General features: G+C 48.7%; 1 protein-coding gene across 1 annotated transcript; it reads right to left on the bottom strand.

Annotated features, from left to right (window-relative positions):
* Positions 1–14,457: 14,457 nt before the first annotated feature.
* On the bottom strand, positions 14,458–17,819 carry LOC307143333 (uncharacterized protein). Its single transcript, XM_079844816.1, has 6 exons — positions 17,560–17,819; positions 16,957–17,298; positions 16,523–16,861; positions 16,264–16,371; positions 16,149–16,171; positions 14,458–15,988 (listed from the first exon to the last, which is right to left on the bottom strand). Exons 2-6 carry the CDS (start codon positions 16,985–16,987, stop codon positions 15,857–15,859), a joined length of 633 nt encoding a protein of 210 aa, XP_079700942.1. The 5' UTR covers positions 16,988–17,298; positions 17,560–17,819; the 3' UTR covers positions 14,458–15,856.
* Positions 17,820–19,471: the final 1,652 nt, after the last annotated feature.

Here is a 19,471-nt window from a genome sequence, read left to right as displayed (position 1 = left end):
GCGCCACGAGCCAGCGCCCAGGAAGAGGCAACACCCCTAGTGGAGTGGGCTCTTAACCCGAGCGGGCAGGGCACGTCTTGGGACTGATAAGCCAAGACGATGGCGTCCACTATCCAGTGGGCCATCCTCTGCTTGGAGACAGCCTTTCCCTTCTGCTGTCCTCCGTAACAGACGAAGAGCTGCTCTGAGGTCCTGAAGCTTTGCGTTCTGTCCACGTAAGTCCGGAGAGCACGGACGGGACAGAGAAAAGCTAGGGCTGGGTCTGCCTCCTCCGAAGGCAGCGCTTGCAGGCTCACCACTTGGTCCCGGAAGGGAGTAGTGGGAACCTTGGGCACGTATCCAGGCCGGGGTCTCATGATCACATGAGAGTTACCGGGCCCGAACACCAGGCACGATTCGTCGACCGAAAATGCCTGCAGGTCCCCTACCCTCTTGATGGAGGCCAACGCAATCAGGAGTATAGTCTTTAACGACAGGATTTTCAACTCGGCTGACTGCAGAGGCTCAAAGGGTTCTCTCTGTAGTGCAGTAAGCACCAGAGCTAAGTCCCAAGAGGGTATAGAGGGAGGACGAGGAGGATTTAATCTCCTCGCTCCCCTAAGGAACCTGACGATCACATCGTGCTTACCTAGAGATTTTCCATCTACGAACTCATGATTAGCGGCGATAGCGGCAACATAGACCTTGAGGGTGGAGGGAGACAGCCTTCGCTCCAACCCATCTTGTAGAAAGGTAAGCACAGAAGCGATCGAACATCTTCGGGGGTCTTCTTGGCGGGAAGAGCACCAATCGACGAACAGGTTCCACTTCAACGCATAGAGGCGCCTCGTAGAGGGGGCTCTAGCGGAAGTGATGGTGTCAACTACCGCTTGTGGTAGGTCACCTAGAACCTCCGCGTCCCGTCCAGGGACCAGACATGGAGTTTCCAGAGGTCTGGACGCGGGTGCCATAGGGTGCCCCGTCTCTGAGTCAGGAGGTCCTGCCTCAGAGGAATGGGCCAGGGAGGTGCTGTCGCAAGGAGCACTAGTTCCGGGAACCAAGTCCGGTTGGGCCAATACGGAGCGACCAACAGGACCTGCTCCTCGTCCTCCCTGACTTTGCACAGAGTCTGCGCAAGAAGGCTCACTGGGGGAAACGCATACTTGCGTTCTTCCCGGGGCCAGCTGTGGGCCAGGGCATCCGACCCGAGGGTTCCCTCGGTCAAGGAATAAAACCACTGACAGTGGGTCGTCTCTGGGGAGGCAAACAGGTCTACCTGTGCGGCCCCGAAACGACTCCAGATTAGCTGGACCGCCTGGGGATGGAGTCGCCATTCTCCCGGAAGTTCCTGCTGACGTGACAGCTCGTCGGCCGCACAATTGAGCAGGCCCGGAATATGAACAGCACGAAGCGACCTCAGATGCTTCTGACTCCATAAGAGGAGATGGCGGGCGAGTTGCGACATGCGACGGGAGCGTAGACCACCTTGTTTGTTGATGTACGCTACGGCCGCAGTGTTGTCCGTCCGGACCAGAACGTGCTTGCCTCTGAGCGGCACTTTGAAGCGGCTGAGTGCAAGACGAACTGCTAACAACTCGAGGCAATTGATATGCCATTGCAGCTGAGGCCCCGTCCACAGGCCCGAAGCTGCAAGCCCGTTGTACGTGGCACCCCAACCCGTGGATGAGGCATCCGTGGAGACAACGGAGTGCCTGGACACTTGTTCTAGGGGGACTCCCGCCCGGAGAAACAAAGGGTCCGACCACGGGCCGAAGGTTTGGCGGCACCTCGGAGTCACTTGGACGCGGAGGGAACCGCTGTGCCACGCCCATCTCGGGACTCGATCGTGTAGCCAGCGTTGAAGCGGTCTCATATGAAGCAATCCGAGCGGCGTTACTGCGGCTGCGGATGCCATATGCCCCAGGAGCCTCTGAAAATGTTTCAGTGGAACCGCTGTCCTGCCTTTGAATGAATTCAGGCAGTTCAACACCGACTGGACGCGCTCCTCGGTGAGGCGCGCAGTCATGGCGACCGAGTCCATCTCCATACCGAGAAAAGAGATCCTCTGCGTGGGGCAGAGTTTGCTCTTCTCCCAGTTGACCCGAAGTCCCAACTGGCTGAGGTGACTGAGCACCTTGTCCCTGTGTTCGCACAACTGCTCTCGTGACTGGGCAAGAATCAGCCAGTCGTCGAGGTAGTTGAGGATGCGAACACCATGCTCTCTCATGGGAGCAATGGCCGCCTCCGCAACCTTCGTAAAGACGCGGGGCGACAGGGACAGGCCGAAGGGTAAGACGCGGTACTGATATGCCCGTCCCTCGAACGCGAAGCGCAGAAAGGGCCGGTGTCGAGGGAGAATCGAGACATGAAAGTACGCGTCCTTCAGGTCGATCGCTGCAAACCAATCTTGGGGACGGATGCACCTGAAGATGCGCTTCTGCGTTAACATCGTGAACGGCAGCCTGTGAAGGGACCGGTTCAGGAATCGCAGGTCCAAGATCGGTCGTAACCCGCCGCCTTTCTTGGGTACAATGAAGTACGGGCTGTAGAACCCGGACCTCATATCGGCTTGAGGGACCGGCTCTATCGCGTCCTTCGCCAGTAGGACATCGATCTCCGCCCTGAGCACGGGGGCGTTCGCCTCCACTACAGTCGTGAAGTGAACGCCCCTGAACTTGGGGGGACGCCGGGCGAACTGAATCGCATAGCCGAGTCTGATGGTACGGATGAGCCACCGAGACGGGCTGGGAAGCGCTAGCCAGGCTCCCAGACTCCGAGCAAGGGGGACCATCGGCACCACAGACGTACCCGCAGCGGGGCAGCGAGGCGGAACGCAGGGATCCGGCTCGGACGGCATGGGAGCGGCCCGTAGCGGGATCTGAGTGTGCTGTGCAACACTTACCTGCATCCGCGGAGGGGACGTGCGAGTGTGGGGAGGCCGCTTGTGTGCGTCCCGACAGCCGGCGTCCCCTGCTGGCGAAGGGAGAGGTACTTGAGGGTGGCGAGGCATGGGAGCGTCGACCACCGCCAAGCGCGCTCTCTTGGCACCCAGAGATATTGGAAACTGCTCTTTTATTGATGTTTTGGGTGCCGCTGGCACTGGGGCCAGCGGCGGAACAGACAAACAAAAGATTCTCCCCCGGCCCTCCTCCGGGGGAAGGAGTGGTGCTGCAGCCATCTCCCTCCGAGCAGTTTCCTCCATCTCTGGGTGGCCCGTCTCAGGGTCGCTTGCGACGACGCTTGCCACCTGGCTTGGCAGCGGCCTGAGCGGGCTGGACATCCTTCCCACGGCCGGCCCCACGCCGTCGGCTGGTGGAAGGCTGCTGCGGTGCCTTGGCGGGGGCGGAGGCGGCGGCGGGTGGACGTCCTCGGCGACGAGTAGTCGGAGGCGCTGCCGCCGGCGGCGGGGTGGAGGCAGCAGCGGGCCGCCGGGGCAGGATGTGCTTGATCGCCTCCGTCTGCTTCTGGGCGGCCGAGAACTGCTGGGCGAAGCTCTCGACCGCGTCGCCGAACAACCCAGCTGACGAGATGGGGGAGTCCAGGAACCGATGTTTATCGGTCTCCCTCATATCAGCCAGGTTGAGCCAGAGATGACGCTCCTGGACCACAAGCGTGGACATCGCCTGACCGATGGAACGGGCGGTGACTTTCGTCGCCCGGAGGGCGAGGTCCGTCGCCGTCCGGAGCTCCCGGAGGAGCTCTGGGTCAGGCCTACCCTCGTGCATGTCAAGGAGCGCCTGGGCCTGGTGGACCTGAAGCAGCGCCATGCCATGCAAGGCGGACGCAGCCTGCCCGCAGGCCTTGTAAGCCTTCCCAGTCAGACTGGAAGAGAACTTACAGGCCCGGGACGGGAGACGCGGGTCACCGCGCCAGTTAGAGGCGGTCGCCGGACACAGTTGCATCGCGACGGCGCGCTCCACTGGCGGGATCCCCACGTAACCCTTGGCCGGTCCGCCGTCGAGAGTAGTGAGGGGGGAGGAGTCACTCGGCCGGTTTCTGGCAGAAAAAGGTGCCTTCCACGACCTCGTGAGCTCCTCATGCACCTCCGGGAAGAAAGGTGTCGGGGCGGGACGCTGAGAACCAGCGCGACCCACCCCGAGGAACCAATCGTCCAACCTAGAGGGTTCGGGACACGGTGGAGGGTTCCACTCGAGCCCAACCCTTTCGGCGGCCCGGGAAAGCATAGCAGCCATCTCAGGGTCCGGTGCAGCTGTTGCCACTCTCCCAGAGGGAGGCAGTACAACTGAACCTTCATCCCCCGAGGACTGAAACTCCCCCTCCGATGCAGCGATTGACATCTGTTCATCTGCTGGAGCTCCAAAAGTCACCACTGGTCTCCCGTGGGAGGGTCCAGCGGGTTCTCCTGGAGGCTCTACCGGCTGCGGAGCAGAGGGAATAGGGGCCTGCGGAGATTGACTCGGCGGGTTTGCCCTAAACGTGATCCTCAGATCACCCTGGCCATCCAAAGAAGCAGGTCCACCCGGGTTAGGGGCAGCCCTGGTTCGTGGGATGGGTAAGGGGACTCCCCCAGCCCGGAGGTAGGAGAGTCTCGATCTAAGCTCCGCGATAGTCATGTTCCCGCAGTGGGAACATGAACTATCCACAAACGCCGCCTCAACGTGCTGTATGCCCAAACACGTGAGACAGCGATTGTGACCGTCAGCAGGGGACAGGGAACGACCGCATCCAGAAACGCACGGGTGGTAAGACATCCTAAAAAGGACGGCACGTCACCCGTGAACTCTTTTTGTGAGGAAACGCTCTTGTGCTGAAGCACTCAGGGGGAAACGCGACAGCGCACGGGATTGTTGTGCAGCCCGTGCCTGTACTCAGCAGGAAAAACGCCCAGCCAGACCAACAGGATTTGCTGTTGCTGTTAAAACAGCAGTTTTTCTCTGCTTGCAGAGGCAGCCGATGAGTCAGCGCGGATCCCGCTGGAATGTGCCGTCTCTCCAACACGCGTTTCCTGGATTCTCCGGTCTTCTAAATAACTTGCTGATAGCAGCGATAAACTCAAGCAGTGTAGCGTTGAGAGTCCTCTTCATCTGCCGTGTGGCTCCGAAGTGAATGACAGCGTGCATTCGCTCTCGCTTCCTGTTTATACCCGCGGCGCGGGGCGGAGCGCGAGATGCAAATCTCGCACGCCAATTGTTCATTGGCCGGTTCTAGATAGCTCGAAGCTGATAGGGGCTCCCAGAAGTGATCCCAATTCGTCGGTACGTCCGACGTACGCCGAACGTGACCGACTGAATGGGAACTTTAAGGCTTAATATACTTTAAACGGGTGAGTTATAAAATAATTCACCTGCCTCACAGTTGTCATGAAGGGCAAAATTAGCTATTAGACCAAAACCAATTTTTGTACCAGGCTGTAAACATTTATATTTTTTATGCTGTACATTTTTTCTAAGCATTTTAACATGGGGGAGATATGGAAATGACTCCCTTTTAGACCCTGTCTCTAGCGGCCAGTCAATGAATTGCAGTTTAAGTCACTTCCGCGTTGGCTTCAAGAGACCGGAAACTCCACTTTTAGAAATTCGCAAATTTCCCTACGTACTTCCCCTCAGGGGAAACCCCACAATTTTGAAGTGTGTTAAACTTCGTCAAGTGGGTGAAGTTTATTTGGACAGACCCTCGACCCCTCGATTTTGACTGAGGAAGCGAGTCTACTCATTATGTACACTTCAGGCAGATCCATAGACCACAATTCAACATATCACAGCAGATCTAGCGTATGCTATTGGAGTTATTTTGAGTTCTAACAGCATAAACTGTAGCAACATTAGGGATGGTACGTAAAACAAATTCATAAGGAAAAGGGGGAAAAAAACTGTAGCCTACATAATAAATCAGCTCCACTGTGTATTGCAAGTGATCAATGGCTTAGGGCATTCCATTTAAACTCAATAGGCTCGCTGTGTGCCAAAAAAACATGCCGTGTCGGATTCTGCAGTCAGGCGCAGCCGCGCAGTTGCTCTCCATCGACCGCACTGATCAAAAACACAATGGAAAATTACTTGTTGACGGCACAGCTTAATGCTCATTGGTTTAAATAACCGTGATGTACTGGTCTCTTTTTAAAAACTCTGATATCATGTTTTAATGTGCATAAATGATGTGTTAATATTCCCAAACTCTCTCTCTCTCTATGGGATATGTGATTGTTGTCGTATTTATCTATATAAAAAAGATATGTCTTTTGGATGGAATTAAATAAATAACAAGTACTTTGGGTGTCTTGTTCATTACATTTATTTTCATAAAATATAAAAGCAACAGAACTTAAAGTCCCACGTTAAATGCATTCCTTAAAACTCATATTTGATCACCAAAATTACATATTTAAACGTTTATTCCTGTGAAAAAAAAATTCTTCATGCTTTAAAATAGCTTGAATGTAACTTAATTTAGTGTACGTGGATCCATTAATATGCAAATGAGTCCCACCTCCACTCACTACAAGCTCAGAGATCTGCTCTCGGCTAGTCTCTCGTAGACAGACCGACTGACGGCAGAAGATCTGGACTCTATCTCAGCTTTCATTGGTCATGGACCGCTCAGAGGACATCTGGCTTACATGTAACTCAACCAATCACAGTTTGTTTTGTTCCGTGTCATGTTTAGGGGCGTGAAAATGTAAAGTTGATGTCCCTGCAACAGACCGGCGTGCATCTATGAATATTCATTAAAGAATGTTGTGCAATTTTACTGCAACAATAGAGCCGCGATTTCCACATACTTTTGAAAACCCAGCATTTAGTTGATCCTGGTAAGCACTCATTGTCACAGCTGTAAACACGATGGCGTTCTTCTTTCACAAGGCAGGTTGGCGTCCGGTTGGCGTCAGGGAATTTGTTTCCAGGCCGACCGCTAAAGAATGCCAAGAACACATGTCTCGCGTACATTCAGTAGAATTCAAAATGCAGTTAGAGATGACGCAAATCCTGCTTCATTCATCAAAAGTTGCTCCTGCTCACTCTCTCTGTCTCTACAAGATTTGGTGATTCAGATATCACTTTGCACAACTACTAGAGGACTTAGACAGGTTGCTCACATCACATTTACGTCGTCAAGCTCAGTCTGAGGCGGCGCAGTACGCTTAGCCACCAGGAGTGCTTCTAACTGACTTAAATTTTCCCCGTTGAAGTCTATGGGGTCGCTGTGTCCATTTCTTTTACTGTCTAATATGTATGCATCAGACGTTCAGCCAATGGTCCGAGGGGCATAACATCTGCGGCTGAGACCATAGTTGCCAAGTCCGCATATAACACGCGACTTTGGGCTTCTTTTTTTAGCAAGTCACGTTAAAAAATCACAAGTCGCGGGTTGCGCGGGTTGCGTGCTTATTTAAAAAAAATGTGGTTGCTTGTTAGGAAAATATAATAAGCGACTTCGTTTCTTTACATTTATGGTCGCTGTTTTGTCTAATACGTTGACTGACACTGTCTTCTCACAGCTGTAAATTTCCATCCATTTAGCCCAAAAACCGAAAACTAATGGCTTGGTCAAAAGGAATTCTGCGTGTAAGCCTTTTCAGCATTTTGGTGAAGTTCTTTTAATTTATTGATATCTCATTTTAAATCTGACTCCATTAATAATTTTATCTGACTCCAATTCTATGTGACTCCATAAAGTGTGTTATGTTTAGAGTTTATCAGCTGATTCTACGATTAGTTGCGATTTACTTTAAATCGTTGATTTTCTTTATATCTTCTTAGTTTTCATATTCATTCATCGAGAGACCCAATATCGCAGAGAGACAGACGCGTCCGGACCGCGCGCTCACGGGCACAAAATAATTACTTCTGTAATTAGTCAGTAGATGCAGAGTGAATATTTTACCTTTAAGTGGTTGCACATGCTCACTCAACAAAAAGTGTAATTTTCATAATATTTACGAACTGCAACTTGCCAATCCAGCGATAGTCAGGAATCGGAATATCGCGCACGCTGCGCCCCATGCTTCAGTCGTGGCGTCATCGGTGTGATCTATCATAACCCTAGATTTTGCGGTAATAAAGGAGTATACATCGATCCATACTAGAATAATGATTTCAGAATCATACAAGATAAATCAAGATTAACATTTATTTTGGCCAGACAGGAACAGTAAATAAGTAAACAAGAATCCATGGTACACAACTGATCAGCGTAAAAACATAAAACACAATTGCAAAGCAATATGAAAATAATTTAAAAGAGTCATCATGTCTGGCACACTACATGCAGTTTGCACCACACGGGGGGTTCTGACTACAGAATATTCCCCCTGAGAGTTAGATTATCCAGCCTTAAATACTTCAACTAAAACAAAAGGATTGTAAATATTTGCAACACCCCCACCTGGTTTTGTGCTAATTTTATCTTAGCAGCAAAACTGCTCGGGTTATGTATATAACCCTTGTTTCCTGAGATAGGGAACGAGCACTGCATCGGAACGACACTTTGGGGATGCTCCCTTAGCATCAGCGAATCTGAAGTCAGAATGACAACTAGGCCAATCCGATTGGCGTGCGTGATGACGTAATCGTGACGGCATACCCGGAAGTATAAAAGGGGATCTGGAACGTAATGTCAGCAGTAATTTCTCTGAAGCATGCGCCCCAGGCGCGCCGAGGTGTGGCGTCGGGATGCAGTGCTCGTTCCCTATCTCAGGGAACAAGGGTTATATACATAACCTGAGCAGTTCCCTTTCGAGGGAACTCGCACTGCATCGGAACGACACTTTGGGGAACGAGTACCCACTAGGCCACACCGAGGGTAGCACCTGCCCTAGTGTGAAGCCGGAGACCGGGCACAACTAGGACTGGAGCACCCTAGCACCAGGCATCGTAGGGAGATCCAGGCTATAAAACCTGATAAAGGTGTGTGGGGTAGCCCACCCGGATGCCTCGCAGATATCCTGCAAGGGGACCCCAGAAAGAAGGGCCACCGAAGAGGGTGGAATGAGCCCTCACGGCCACAGGTGAAGGCAAACTGCGCACCTGGTAGGCCATGGTAATTGCCTGGACAATCCAATTACTGATTGTCTGAGTAGACGCAGGCAATCCCTTCTTGGGTGAGCCAAAACACACCAAAAGTTGTTGCGATCTCCTCCACTGTGCGGACTTCGCCAAATAAACTCTGAGAGCCCTAACTGGGCAGAGTAGGTGAAGTCTCCCCTCTTCTGCCGTCACGTGAGGCAGAGGATGGAATGCCTGCAGAAACAAAGACCTGACCACCCTTGATGGCACCTTAGGCACGTAGCCCGGCCTAGGGTGTAAGATGGCCTTTACTCCTCCCGGGGCAAACTCGAGGCAGGTTGCCGTTACCGCCAAGGCCTGGAGATCTCCCACTCTCCTGAGAGAGGTAATGGCGAGGAGAAAAGCCAGCTTAAGGGTCAGGTTCTTTGGTTCGGCTGACTCCAATGGCTCGAAGGGGGCCTCAGCCAAGCCTTTGAGAACCACTGCCAGGTCCCAGGTTGGAACTCTGGAACGAGCCGCAGGCCTCATCCTCCTAGCCCCACGGAGGAATTGTACAACCAGCTGGTGCCTACCCAGAGGCCCATCACCCATAGGAGTGTGGAAAGCCGCAATGGCAGCCACGTACACCTTGAGTGTGGACGGGTTAAGCCCTGCAGAGAAGCGATCTTGGAGGAACTCCAGCACTGAAGCCACCGGGCAGTTAACTGGGTCCACCTCACGCTCCCTGCACCAAGTGGAAAATACATTCCACTTGAGGCTGTACAGTCTCCTCGTAGACGGAGCCCTGGAACTGAGTAAGGTCTCTATCACCTCTGCCGATAGGCCAGCCTCTAGGTACCTGGTCCCCTCAGGGGCCAGACCCACAGGTTCCAAATCTCCGGGCGGGGGTAAAATATCGTACCCGCTGCCTGAGATAGGAGATCCCTCCTCAGAGGAATCTCCCACGGCTGACCTGCTAGCAGAGCTATGATATCCGAGAACCAAACTCGAGTCGGCCAACGGGGTGCTACTAGAAGTAGGCTGACCCCCTGTCGCCGGACCCTCTCCAGGACTCCCGGGAGCAGAGCAATCGGGGGAAATGCGTGCAGACGCAGCCTCGGCCACGTCTGAACCATGGCATCCAACCCCAGCGGGGCTGGATGCGTGAGGGAAAACCACAGTGGGCAGTGGGACGTCTCTCGAGGCGCAAACAAATCCACTTCCACTGGGCCGAACCTCTTGCATATGGCCTCCACCACCTCTGGGTGGAGTCGCCACTCCCCGGGCCTCAGCCCCTGCCTCGACAGGATGTCTGCTCCCTGATTTTGGACCCCCGGGACATACATTGCCCTGATGGACAACAGTTTCCCTTGGGACCACAGGAGGTTGTGATGCGCCAGTCTGCAAAGAGGGCGCGACCTCAAACCCCCCTGGTGGTTGATGTACGCTACGACAGACGTATTGTCTGTCCGTACCAGGACATGTTGGCCGCGGAGGTCCAGGAAAAAGCTCCTGAGAGCTTTGTAGACCGCCATCATCTCCAGGCAATTTATGTGCCAGGAGGAATGACGGCCCTCCCACGGGCCCCAACCAGTGAGGGAGGCGTCTGTTGAAATGGATTTCCGGCAACAGGACGCTCCCAACACTGGCCCCTGGGACAGAAACCAAGGTTTCTTCCATATGACTAGGGAACGAAGGCATCTGCGCGTTACCCTGATAATACGTAAAGGATTCACTCTGGGGGAAAACCCCTTGGTTTTCAGCCACCACTGGAGGGGTCCCATGTGCAGCAGGCCAAAAGGTATCACGTTGGACGCTGCTGCCATGTTCCCCAGCACTCTCTGAAAGTGCTTCACAGTGATGCTGTGGCCTAGCCTTATTCCTGAGACCATCGCCAGTATGGTCTCGACTCGCGCGGGAGACAAATGTGCCCGCATCATCGTCGAGTCCCATATAATCCCTAGGAACGTTGTACTTTGGGACGGCGTCAACACGCTTTTCTTCGTGTTGAGTGAACCTCAGTCTCAGCCCCAGGCACTTTATGTGGGCCAGAACGACATCTCGATGCCGGACCGCCACCTCGTACGACTGGGCCAAAATGAGCCAGTCGTCGATATAATTCAGCACATGGATGCCCTGAAGTCTCATTGGAGCCAGAGCCGCATCCATGCACTTCGTGAACGTGCATGGGGAGAGGGCTAGGCCGAAGGGAAGCACTCAATATTGGTACGCCTCGCCCCCGAAAGCGAACCTCAGATACTTCCTCTGACATGGAAGGATGGAGATATGGAAATATGCGTCCTTCAGATCTATCGTGATGAACCAGTCCTCGGACTAGATCTGACTCACGATCATAGGAATAGTGAGCATTTTGAATCTGAAGCTCCTCAGAGACAGATTCAAATCCCTCAGATCTATAATCGGACGCAACCCTCCATCCTTTTTGGGAACTATAAAGTACCGGCTGTAGAACCCGGACTCCCTCTCCAGCCGAGGAACGCGCTCTATGGCTTCCTTCGCTAGCAAGGATTTCACTTCTAGTTCCATTACCCGAACCCGTTTGGGTACCACTGTAGTCCAGTTCAACCCCCTGAACCCTGGAGGAGGATGACCGAACTGCAGTCTGTAACCCTTTTCTACAGTACGCAGGACCCATGTAGAAATACTCGGAAGGCATTTCCATGCGCCGAGATAATCTACTAAGGGAACCAGCCTCTCGAGGCTGGCGTCGGGTGTTACACGGGTCCCGTTCTCCGTGTGCGGACGCGCGAGCTGCCCAGCCGCAGGTCTTTCCAGAGGCGGCTGGTGCAGCATGCGTTCGCGGGAAATCGATGTGGCCTTTATCCCCGACAGATTCAGCCAGAGGTGTCTCTCCACCGTCACCATGGAAGCCATGGAGCGGCCAATAGCGCGGGCCGTCTCCCTGGTGACGCGGAGAGACAAATCTGCAGCCCTCCTGAGCTCCAGCACATCCTCCGGAGAGGGACCCTCGCCCTCGTCTAGCTCTTTCAGGAGATCAGCCTGGTAGGCCTGCAAGATGGATAGTGTGTGCAGGGAACTACCAGCCCGTCCAGCCGCCATATAAGCCTTGCCCACCAAAGATGAGGTGTCCCGACAGGGTTTGGTTGGCAAAACCGGAGCTTTGAGGGACGATGCAGCGTCGGGTGAAAGGTAGCTCGCGAGAGCCTCCTCTACCCAAGGCATCTTCCCATAGCCTGCCTCGCGTGCCCCCAGAACATTGGAATAATCCAGTACTGGAGGATTTGACACAAGCGAGGAATAGGGCTTCCTCCAAGAGTGCGAGAGGAACCGGTCATCCAGCCTACTGGGTGGCTGAATTTCTGGAGCCTCTTGTGGCCAATCGATCTTTAATTTAGCCACCGCCCGGGTCAACGCCTCGACCAGCTCCTCTTGGGCAGGTGAATGAAGCGATGAAACATTTCCTGCTTCATCCCCCGCCTCGATGCCCACTTCCTCCGGCTCCTCGGAACCGGAGAGAATGAGCACCGGACCTCCCACCCCGGGGGAAGAAGCCGCAGAGCGGGCTTCCACACGGGGAGGAAGATCCTCGGAACTGTCAGAGGAGGATCGGGAAAGTGCCGCAGCAGTCCCGAAACCCTCTGACAAGTCCCGCTGTGAACCCCATGATCTCTGACACCGAGCCGCCTCAGCGGCCGCGGGTCCAGAACCATGGGGCTCACAAGGCTGGCCGGCCTCATCAAACACGGCCAGCCGAGAGCGGAGCACCCTGAGCGTCAGCTTCTCGCAGTGATCGCAAGCGGCTCCCTCGAGAGCCGCTCGAGCATGCTGAACGACCCAGGCAGTGCACACACAGCAGGTGTGTATCCGAGCCCGACATGTAGCGAGGGCAAGGATGCACACACTGCTTAAACTCTCTCATTTCTTTTTCCATCTTTCACACACTTTCACTCTGACAGTACAACAATAAATAGACAGACAATATTGAGACACAGAGCGCTATGCTGAAGAGCAATAACTGCCGACATTACGTTCCAGATCCCCTTTTATACTTCCGGGTATGCCGTCACTATTACGTCATCACGCACGCCAATCGGATTGGCCTAGTTGTCATTCTGACTTCAGATTCGCTGATGCTAAGGGAGCATCCCCAAAGTGTCGTTCCGATGCAGTGCGAGTTCCCTCGAAAGGGAACCGATCCTTACACAGCTAATAGCCATTCAGTGCAATGATACAAGTGCTGTAGTAATGCGTCCTCATATATCCCGCCTCCTTCTCCCCCTCGTTGAAGAAAAATCGCGTTCAACGTGCAGGTATGTGACGTTATAAATGCACGTAATGATAGTTAGTAGACTTAAATAGACGTATACATTTTTACAAACAATGCCACCAGCAGAGATGTACAGAGATGGAGAGGAAACAGGGAGGTGAGGCACCTAATTTAATTAAAAAAAATTTTTTGTAATGTATTTAAAATTACAGGCTAATGAGGCTATTATAAAAAAAAAACAAGTCTACTAATAATAACAGTAGGTATGGTTCGAATTTATTTTATTATACATATGTGGCTATATTGCAGCGTTCCCTTAGTGCTTGCCTGTGTCCCAATGTGCATACTATCCATCCTAAATAGTATGTGGCATTAGTCATTTTTAATACTATTTAGGGCAGATAGTATGCACATTGAGATGTAGGGCTTATCTTTTTCAAGGTTTGCAGTGTGTGTGTTCACTACTTACTGCCCCTAATATGTGGGCACTAACTGCGACTATGGGTTACCATAATTGGCCTTCATGTCACTTTTTCTCTTTTTCCATCTCCAAACCTCTTCTGTTCACAACTGATCGGAGGATATTGCGTGTCCTTTATTGCAATTTGATGATTTTTGTAAAATCACATCTGTTTTTGCTTTTCAAACTCTGAGAGGTTTCAGTTTAATATGTTGCAGGCTCATTTATTGATAAAAAATAATTTATTATAAATAATATTGATGATAATAAATAATATAATAATATTGGGCTTGTTTTGGCCTTGTTTTTGAAGCTGAGGTTGCTTATTTGTCTCGCGAGAGTTGGCAACACTGGCTGAGACTATAGCTCTCGGCCAACTTACTTAGTAAGTTAAAACTTAATACTCATGGCAATGGTGTTTACTTATGAATTTGCACATGGTTTGTCTTAATGCATATTTCACGAGTTCACACTTACATATAATTTGTAGAGAGTTAATTGAATTGCGTATTTGGCGTGCTGTCCGGGGGGGAGGGCTTCGAGCTCGGACTTCGGCCCGAACCCAGAGTACCCCCCGCATGTAAGTGGTTTAGAACTAAAAGATAGGGCAAGATGTGGAGAAGGGGTGGTGGAGGGATGCTGAAAGACTGTCAACAAAATGGAGGTAGGACGGCTGCGTATATATACCTCTTTGTTGATTAGCTGAGTACTCTCCACCTGTGTCAATTATCTGACATGTTCCTCCCGAACCTCGTTTAGTGAAACAGCATATATATATAAAAACACCACATAGACATGTAAAGAACAATAAAAACCACAGAAGAACTTTAAATTGCATCCAGTTTATTAGCAACCCAGCACATGAGTGTGAATCCTGCAATATCTGCTATTGATCTCATAGGTGTCTGATCCGCACTGAAAAAAATAGCTAAAACCAGCCTAGGCTCTTTCTTTGTTGGTTTAAGCTGGAAGTAGCTGGTTTAAGCTGGTTTCCCAGGCTGACCAAGCTGGTGTTCAGCTGGTTTTAGCTGGTCTCACAGCTTGACCACTACGAGAAGATAGAACTATCCATGGCTGCACTTTTTTCACTCCTCCGCTCACTGAAGCCACATGCTCTCACCTAAATTTCATGCAAGGGACATCTCAAATGAGCCTACAAGATGGAGGGAAGTTAGAGAGGGAAGGTCATAATACATTTGACTTAAACTCAGCCCAGATCTCGTAATGATATACAACCATTAGTTGGCAGTAGAGACCATGTGTTAAATTCAGCATTCAGCAAGTTCCTCTTTAAAGGATTATTGTTAAAGACTAACTAACTAAATGCCAATGCTAACTAATACTTTGCAAGCGAACTTCACTTATACATACACACCAGGATCCATCATTTGAGTGGAAAGCAATGCAACACATAAACAGGCTATTCATTTAGTAGATGCTAATAAAGCATAGCCTACTATACACATGGGATTCATAAAGAAACTGTAAAACTACAAAGTTGCCCAAAAATAACAGTCTAAAAATATGCATTAAATCACAAAAATATAAATGAGCACACAAACACACTATTATTTTACAATTATGCTGATCCTTTCTATGCACTGTAAAAAATACATCTGTAAAATAGCAGAAAAAGTACTGGTAGCTCATTCGGACATCATCCAGTAATTTTATGGACATTTCCTAAAACACAACTCAATGAACTGCAAAATACAGGGAAAACACCTGTAAAAATGAAATACAGACAATTCTGTTAAATAAATACATTGTGCCCTAATTTTACAGATTATTTGTATAGTGTACCTAACAAATTCATAGAGCCGAGCTATCTAACAATACACAGTACAAAGGTAAAAGAACACTTTAACATATATACATTAAATTATATGGCCACCGACAGCTATCATGCAATCCATATTTTGATGACATTGTTATATACTGTTATTTGAGATTACACTTTTCATTTGAACACTTATATGCTTGAAATAAAGGACATGGTTCTAACAGACATTATAGATTCAAGTTGAACTACAATTTCATTTTTAAAGAACAGTTAAAGGTCAAAAACAATCAATAAAACAGACAACCAAAAAAATGAATAAAATCAATAAACTCATTAAATTGTGTATTAATGACCAAAATTATTGAATCAAATGAATTGTATTGACCTCAAATATGTTGTTATAAGATCATGATGAAAACATTAAACAGTTCAGCACTCATCTAAACCTCTGGATGCTGTGATCTGACCTGAGCGTACAGAGACTGATCCTGAATGACCTTTGATTCGGTCCTTCTTGTGTTCAGAGGTTTCTGACCAAAACTAATGGCTGCATAATTCATGCTGTCTTCATTCTAATATCAAGAGAGAGAAGACACTCCAATTATGAGAAGAAAATTACACATGATGTGGCATAATATACACCAAACGTTTTTAAAAACCCTGGCAAAAAAATAGATTATCTAATATTAAATTGATAAAACAAAGACAAATGGAAGATAATTGTGTACTTACTTGATTCTCTTGAGGTGCGGGCACTTTGGGAAATTAAGAAACAGCAGTTGTTATTTTAAATTTTATAAAATTTTTGCATTACCATAACAAATGAATTTTATTTAGAAAGTCTTACCTTTATTCTGACCCTTGCATAGTTTTATTCCCAGAAAAACAACAAGAGCCAAAAATATGATGTTTGAAATCCCAAGAGCAAGAAGAGTTGGATTCACATCACCACTCACTGAAACAAAATTCATTTTATTTTCTTAGAAAACATTTGAGATAAGTTTGTTATCATGTACTCTAGTATATGAATCACATGCTTTCCCAGATAGGAGAGATAAAGCCAAATATTTCAACATTTCAAGCCAGACATTTGCATTTCATCTTACCTCTTATATTTAGTTGAGCTCCTTTTCCAAACAGTATCTCTCCACATGCGGCCACAGCGCAGTAGTAAATCCCAGCATCAGAGTGACTGATGTTGCTCTTGAGGAGATTGTAGACGCAGCTCTGCGTTTGAGACTCACTGCTGTTCTTACACTGACCGTTTCTCTCTCCTTTGGTGTAAAGAACTCCTTGAGAGTCTCCCGAGCTTTGTCTGAACCAGTAGACGCTGTGTTCTCCAGCACAACTCTCACTGAAGATGTTGCACTGCAAATTCACAGAATCCCCTGGATGAAGCGCGTCTATCAGAGACTGATGAAGAGTTGTGTGTGCAACGGCTGCATCTTGACAAAAGGACATAAAAGAGTCACTTGATAGAAAACGCAAGTCATCCAACACAATTCCCACAAACCAAAAAATGACAAGCAAGAAATCATACCTCTGACTAGTAATCTAGTGCCCGCACCCATTGCAATTTTCCAATTTGATGCGACTACACAGTAATATATGGCTGAGTCTGAAGACTTTGTCTTTAAAATGGTCAGATTAAAAATTTTATCTCCTTTGAAAACATTAAAATGATCTGGTTTCTCAAAGTCCTTATTCCATCTGGGTTGTTTAAAATGTACAGACACAATTTGTAGAGATTTTCCTTCATCCGTCTGTTTAAACCATGCTGTTGACTCCAGAAACTGTGAAAAGCTGCAAGTAAGATTCACATCCTCTCCAGCTCGAACTATTATTAAATCTTCCTGAACAACATCCACATCAGAAGAGCAGACTGCAAAAGAAAGCACACATTAGATACGTTTAGAGTTGAATGTGTTATATAGTGTTAAATAGGTGAGTTGTTTAATGTTTAAAAAGCATAAACATAGGCATATTTACATATTGTTGAGGAAAGCAAAAGAATGAAGTAATATCTCATGATCAGTCGTCTTCCAAAATTATCCTGAGGCTTTGAAATCCCCTGAAAAAACAAACTAATGATCACACTATCACACACGCTAAAGAATAAGGGTAGATCACTAGAGTGTCTTACCATGTGTCCATCGGTCTCTGCTTCAGTTAACTGAGGCACGTACACTTTCACCTTAACTTGCCACATCAAAATGGCTAGAAAAAATTTGAACCTAAATATCTTTCCGTTGCTCCAAAAAAACCCTCTCATTTATTTATTATATATACTTTATTATAAATACTGCTTAGTTACCCAGTTTTTACAAACTAAAGTTGGCCTCTCTGAAAACGGTTTAATATGTTCTGTTTAATATGCCCTTTCATTGCTACTAAAAATGCATTATGTGGTTTGACACAGAAAAAAGCAGGAAATAAGATGTTTCCAAAGAAGCATGCAACCAGAAAACAACCCTTTTAAGAGCCTCATATAAAAGTGTGAGAATGTAAGTTGAGTTACATTCCATTAAAACATATAAGAATGTTTTAGTAGGCCTACCGATGATGAGCATCCAAGATATTTTCAATTTAATTTAAAATAAAAACAAAAATATTCAATTAAATAAATGTTTTGAATCAATTGATTGGCAGATGGCCAGGCATGATCAAGTTTATCTATTGGATTGATGAATGCATGATTTATGCATGCATGCCTGATCCATATTTGCACACAAAGTTCATAAAAAGAGGGCCCAATGCACACTGCGGTGTTGATTTTTCACAGATGTTTTAGCTGTATTTTGAATTAAGCATGAGATTGTATTGTGTTTTAGGGTTAATAGAAAATGTCTGCAAACGTTGAACTTAAAGGTTGGGTAAGCTATTTGTTTTATAAATACTTTTTGTTATACTGCTTGAAACTCTCTTCACATACTGATAGAAATCAACAATAGAAGTGGTCTAAATATTAAAAGAAGTACATATATATGAAGTATCAGGACCAAAAAATGGTCGTACCGTCCTTGTCAACATGTATTTCCATACCTCCTCCTCGCATAAGCCCATTGTAGACACAGTCACAGGGTGCCATAAACAAACAGCAGACGCTTAGTACTGTTCTTCCTGAATAAAAACAATGAGCTTATGCTGCATTCACAACATGTCGTAATTACCGTATTTAAGAGATGGTAACCCACGACGTTCTACCCGAAGCTGTTCACGTCCTCAGATTTTAGCGTTTTTATCTCAACATTATTAATGTCCTGAAGCTTTGTATTCTGTCCATGTATACCCGCAGAGCGCAGACGCGGCAGAGCAAAGCTAGGGCTGGGTCTGCCTCCTCCGAGGGCAGCGCTTGCAGGTTCACCACCTGTTCCCGGAAGGGAGTGGTGGGAACCTTGGGCATATATCCGTGCCGGGGTCTCAGAATGACGTGAGAGTTAGCCGGCCCGAATTCTAGGCACGCTTTGTCGTACCCTCTTAATAGAAGCCAATGCAACCATGAGAACTGTTTTCATCGACAGAGTTTTTAACTCAGCTGATTGAAAGGGCTCAAAGGGTGGCCTCTGCAGTGCGGTAAGCACCAGAGACAAATCCCAGGAGGGTATAGAGAGAGGACGAGGCGGATTTAGTCCTTCTCCTCACCCCCTCAGGAACCTGATGACTAGATTGTGTTTCCCCAAGGACTTACTATCAACTGCATCGGGATGTGCGGCGATAACGGCAACATACACTTTAAGGGTGGAGGGAGACAGCCTTTGCTCCAACCCTTCTTGCAGGAAGGAAAGCACCAATCTAACCGAACTCGTTCTGGGGTTCTCCTGTTGAGAAGAACACTAATCGATGAATAGGCTCCACTTCAATGCATAGAGATGCCTCGTAGAGGGAGCTCTAGCGGAAGTGATGGTGTCTACCACAGACTGTGGAAGGTCACCTAGAACCTCCCCATGGAGATTCCAGAGGTCCGGACACAGATTCAAGAGGGTGCCCCGTCTCTGAGTCAGAAGGTCCTTCCTCAGAGGAATGGGCTAAGGAGGGGCTGTCGCGAAGAGCATCAG

Source organism: Gobio gobio, assembly GCF_949357685.1.
Source record: "Gobio gobio genome assembly, chromosome: 2".
In the NCBI taxonomy this organism is placed as follows: domain Eukaryota; kingdom Metazoa; phylum Chordata; class Actinopteri; order Cypriniformes; family Gobionidae; genus Gobio; species Gobio gobio.
This window is presented reverse-complemented; position numbering and strand designations above follow the sequence as displayed.

Coding starts and splice junctions, on each gene's coding strand:
- LOC307143333 (XM_079844816.1), bottom strand. CDS start 16,987: ATGGGTGCGGGCACTAGATTACTAGTCAGAG. Junction 16,372..16,522: donor AGCTCAACTAAATATAAGAG/GTAAGATGAAAT, acceptor ATTTTGTTTCAG/TGAGTGGTGATGTGAATCCA. Junction 15,989..16,148: donor CCGCACCTCAAGAGAATCAA/GTAAGTACACAA, acceptor TCTTGATATTAG/AATGAAGACAGCATGAATTA.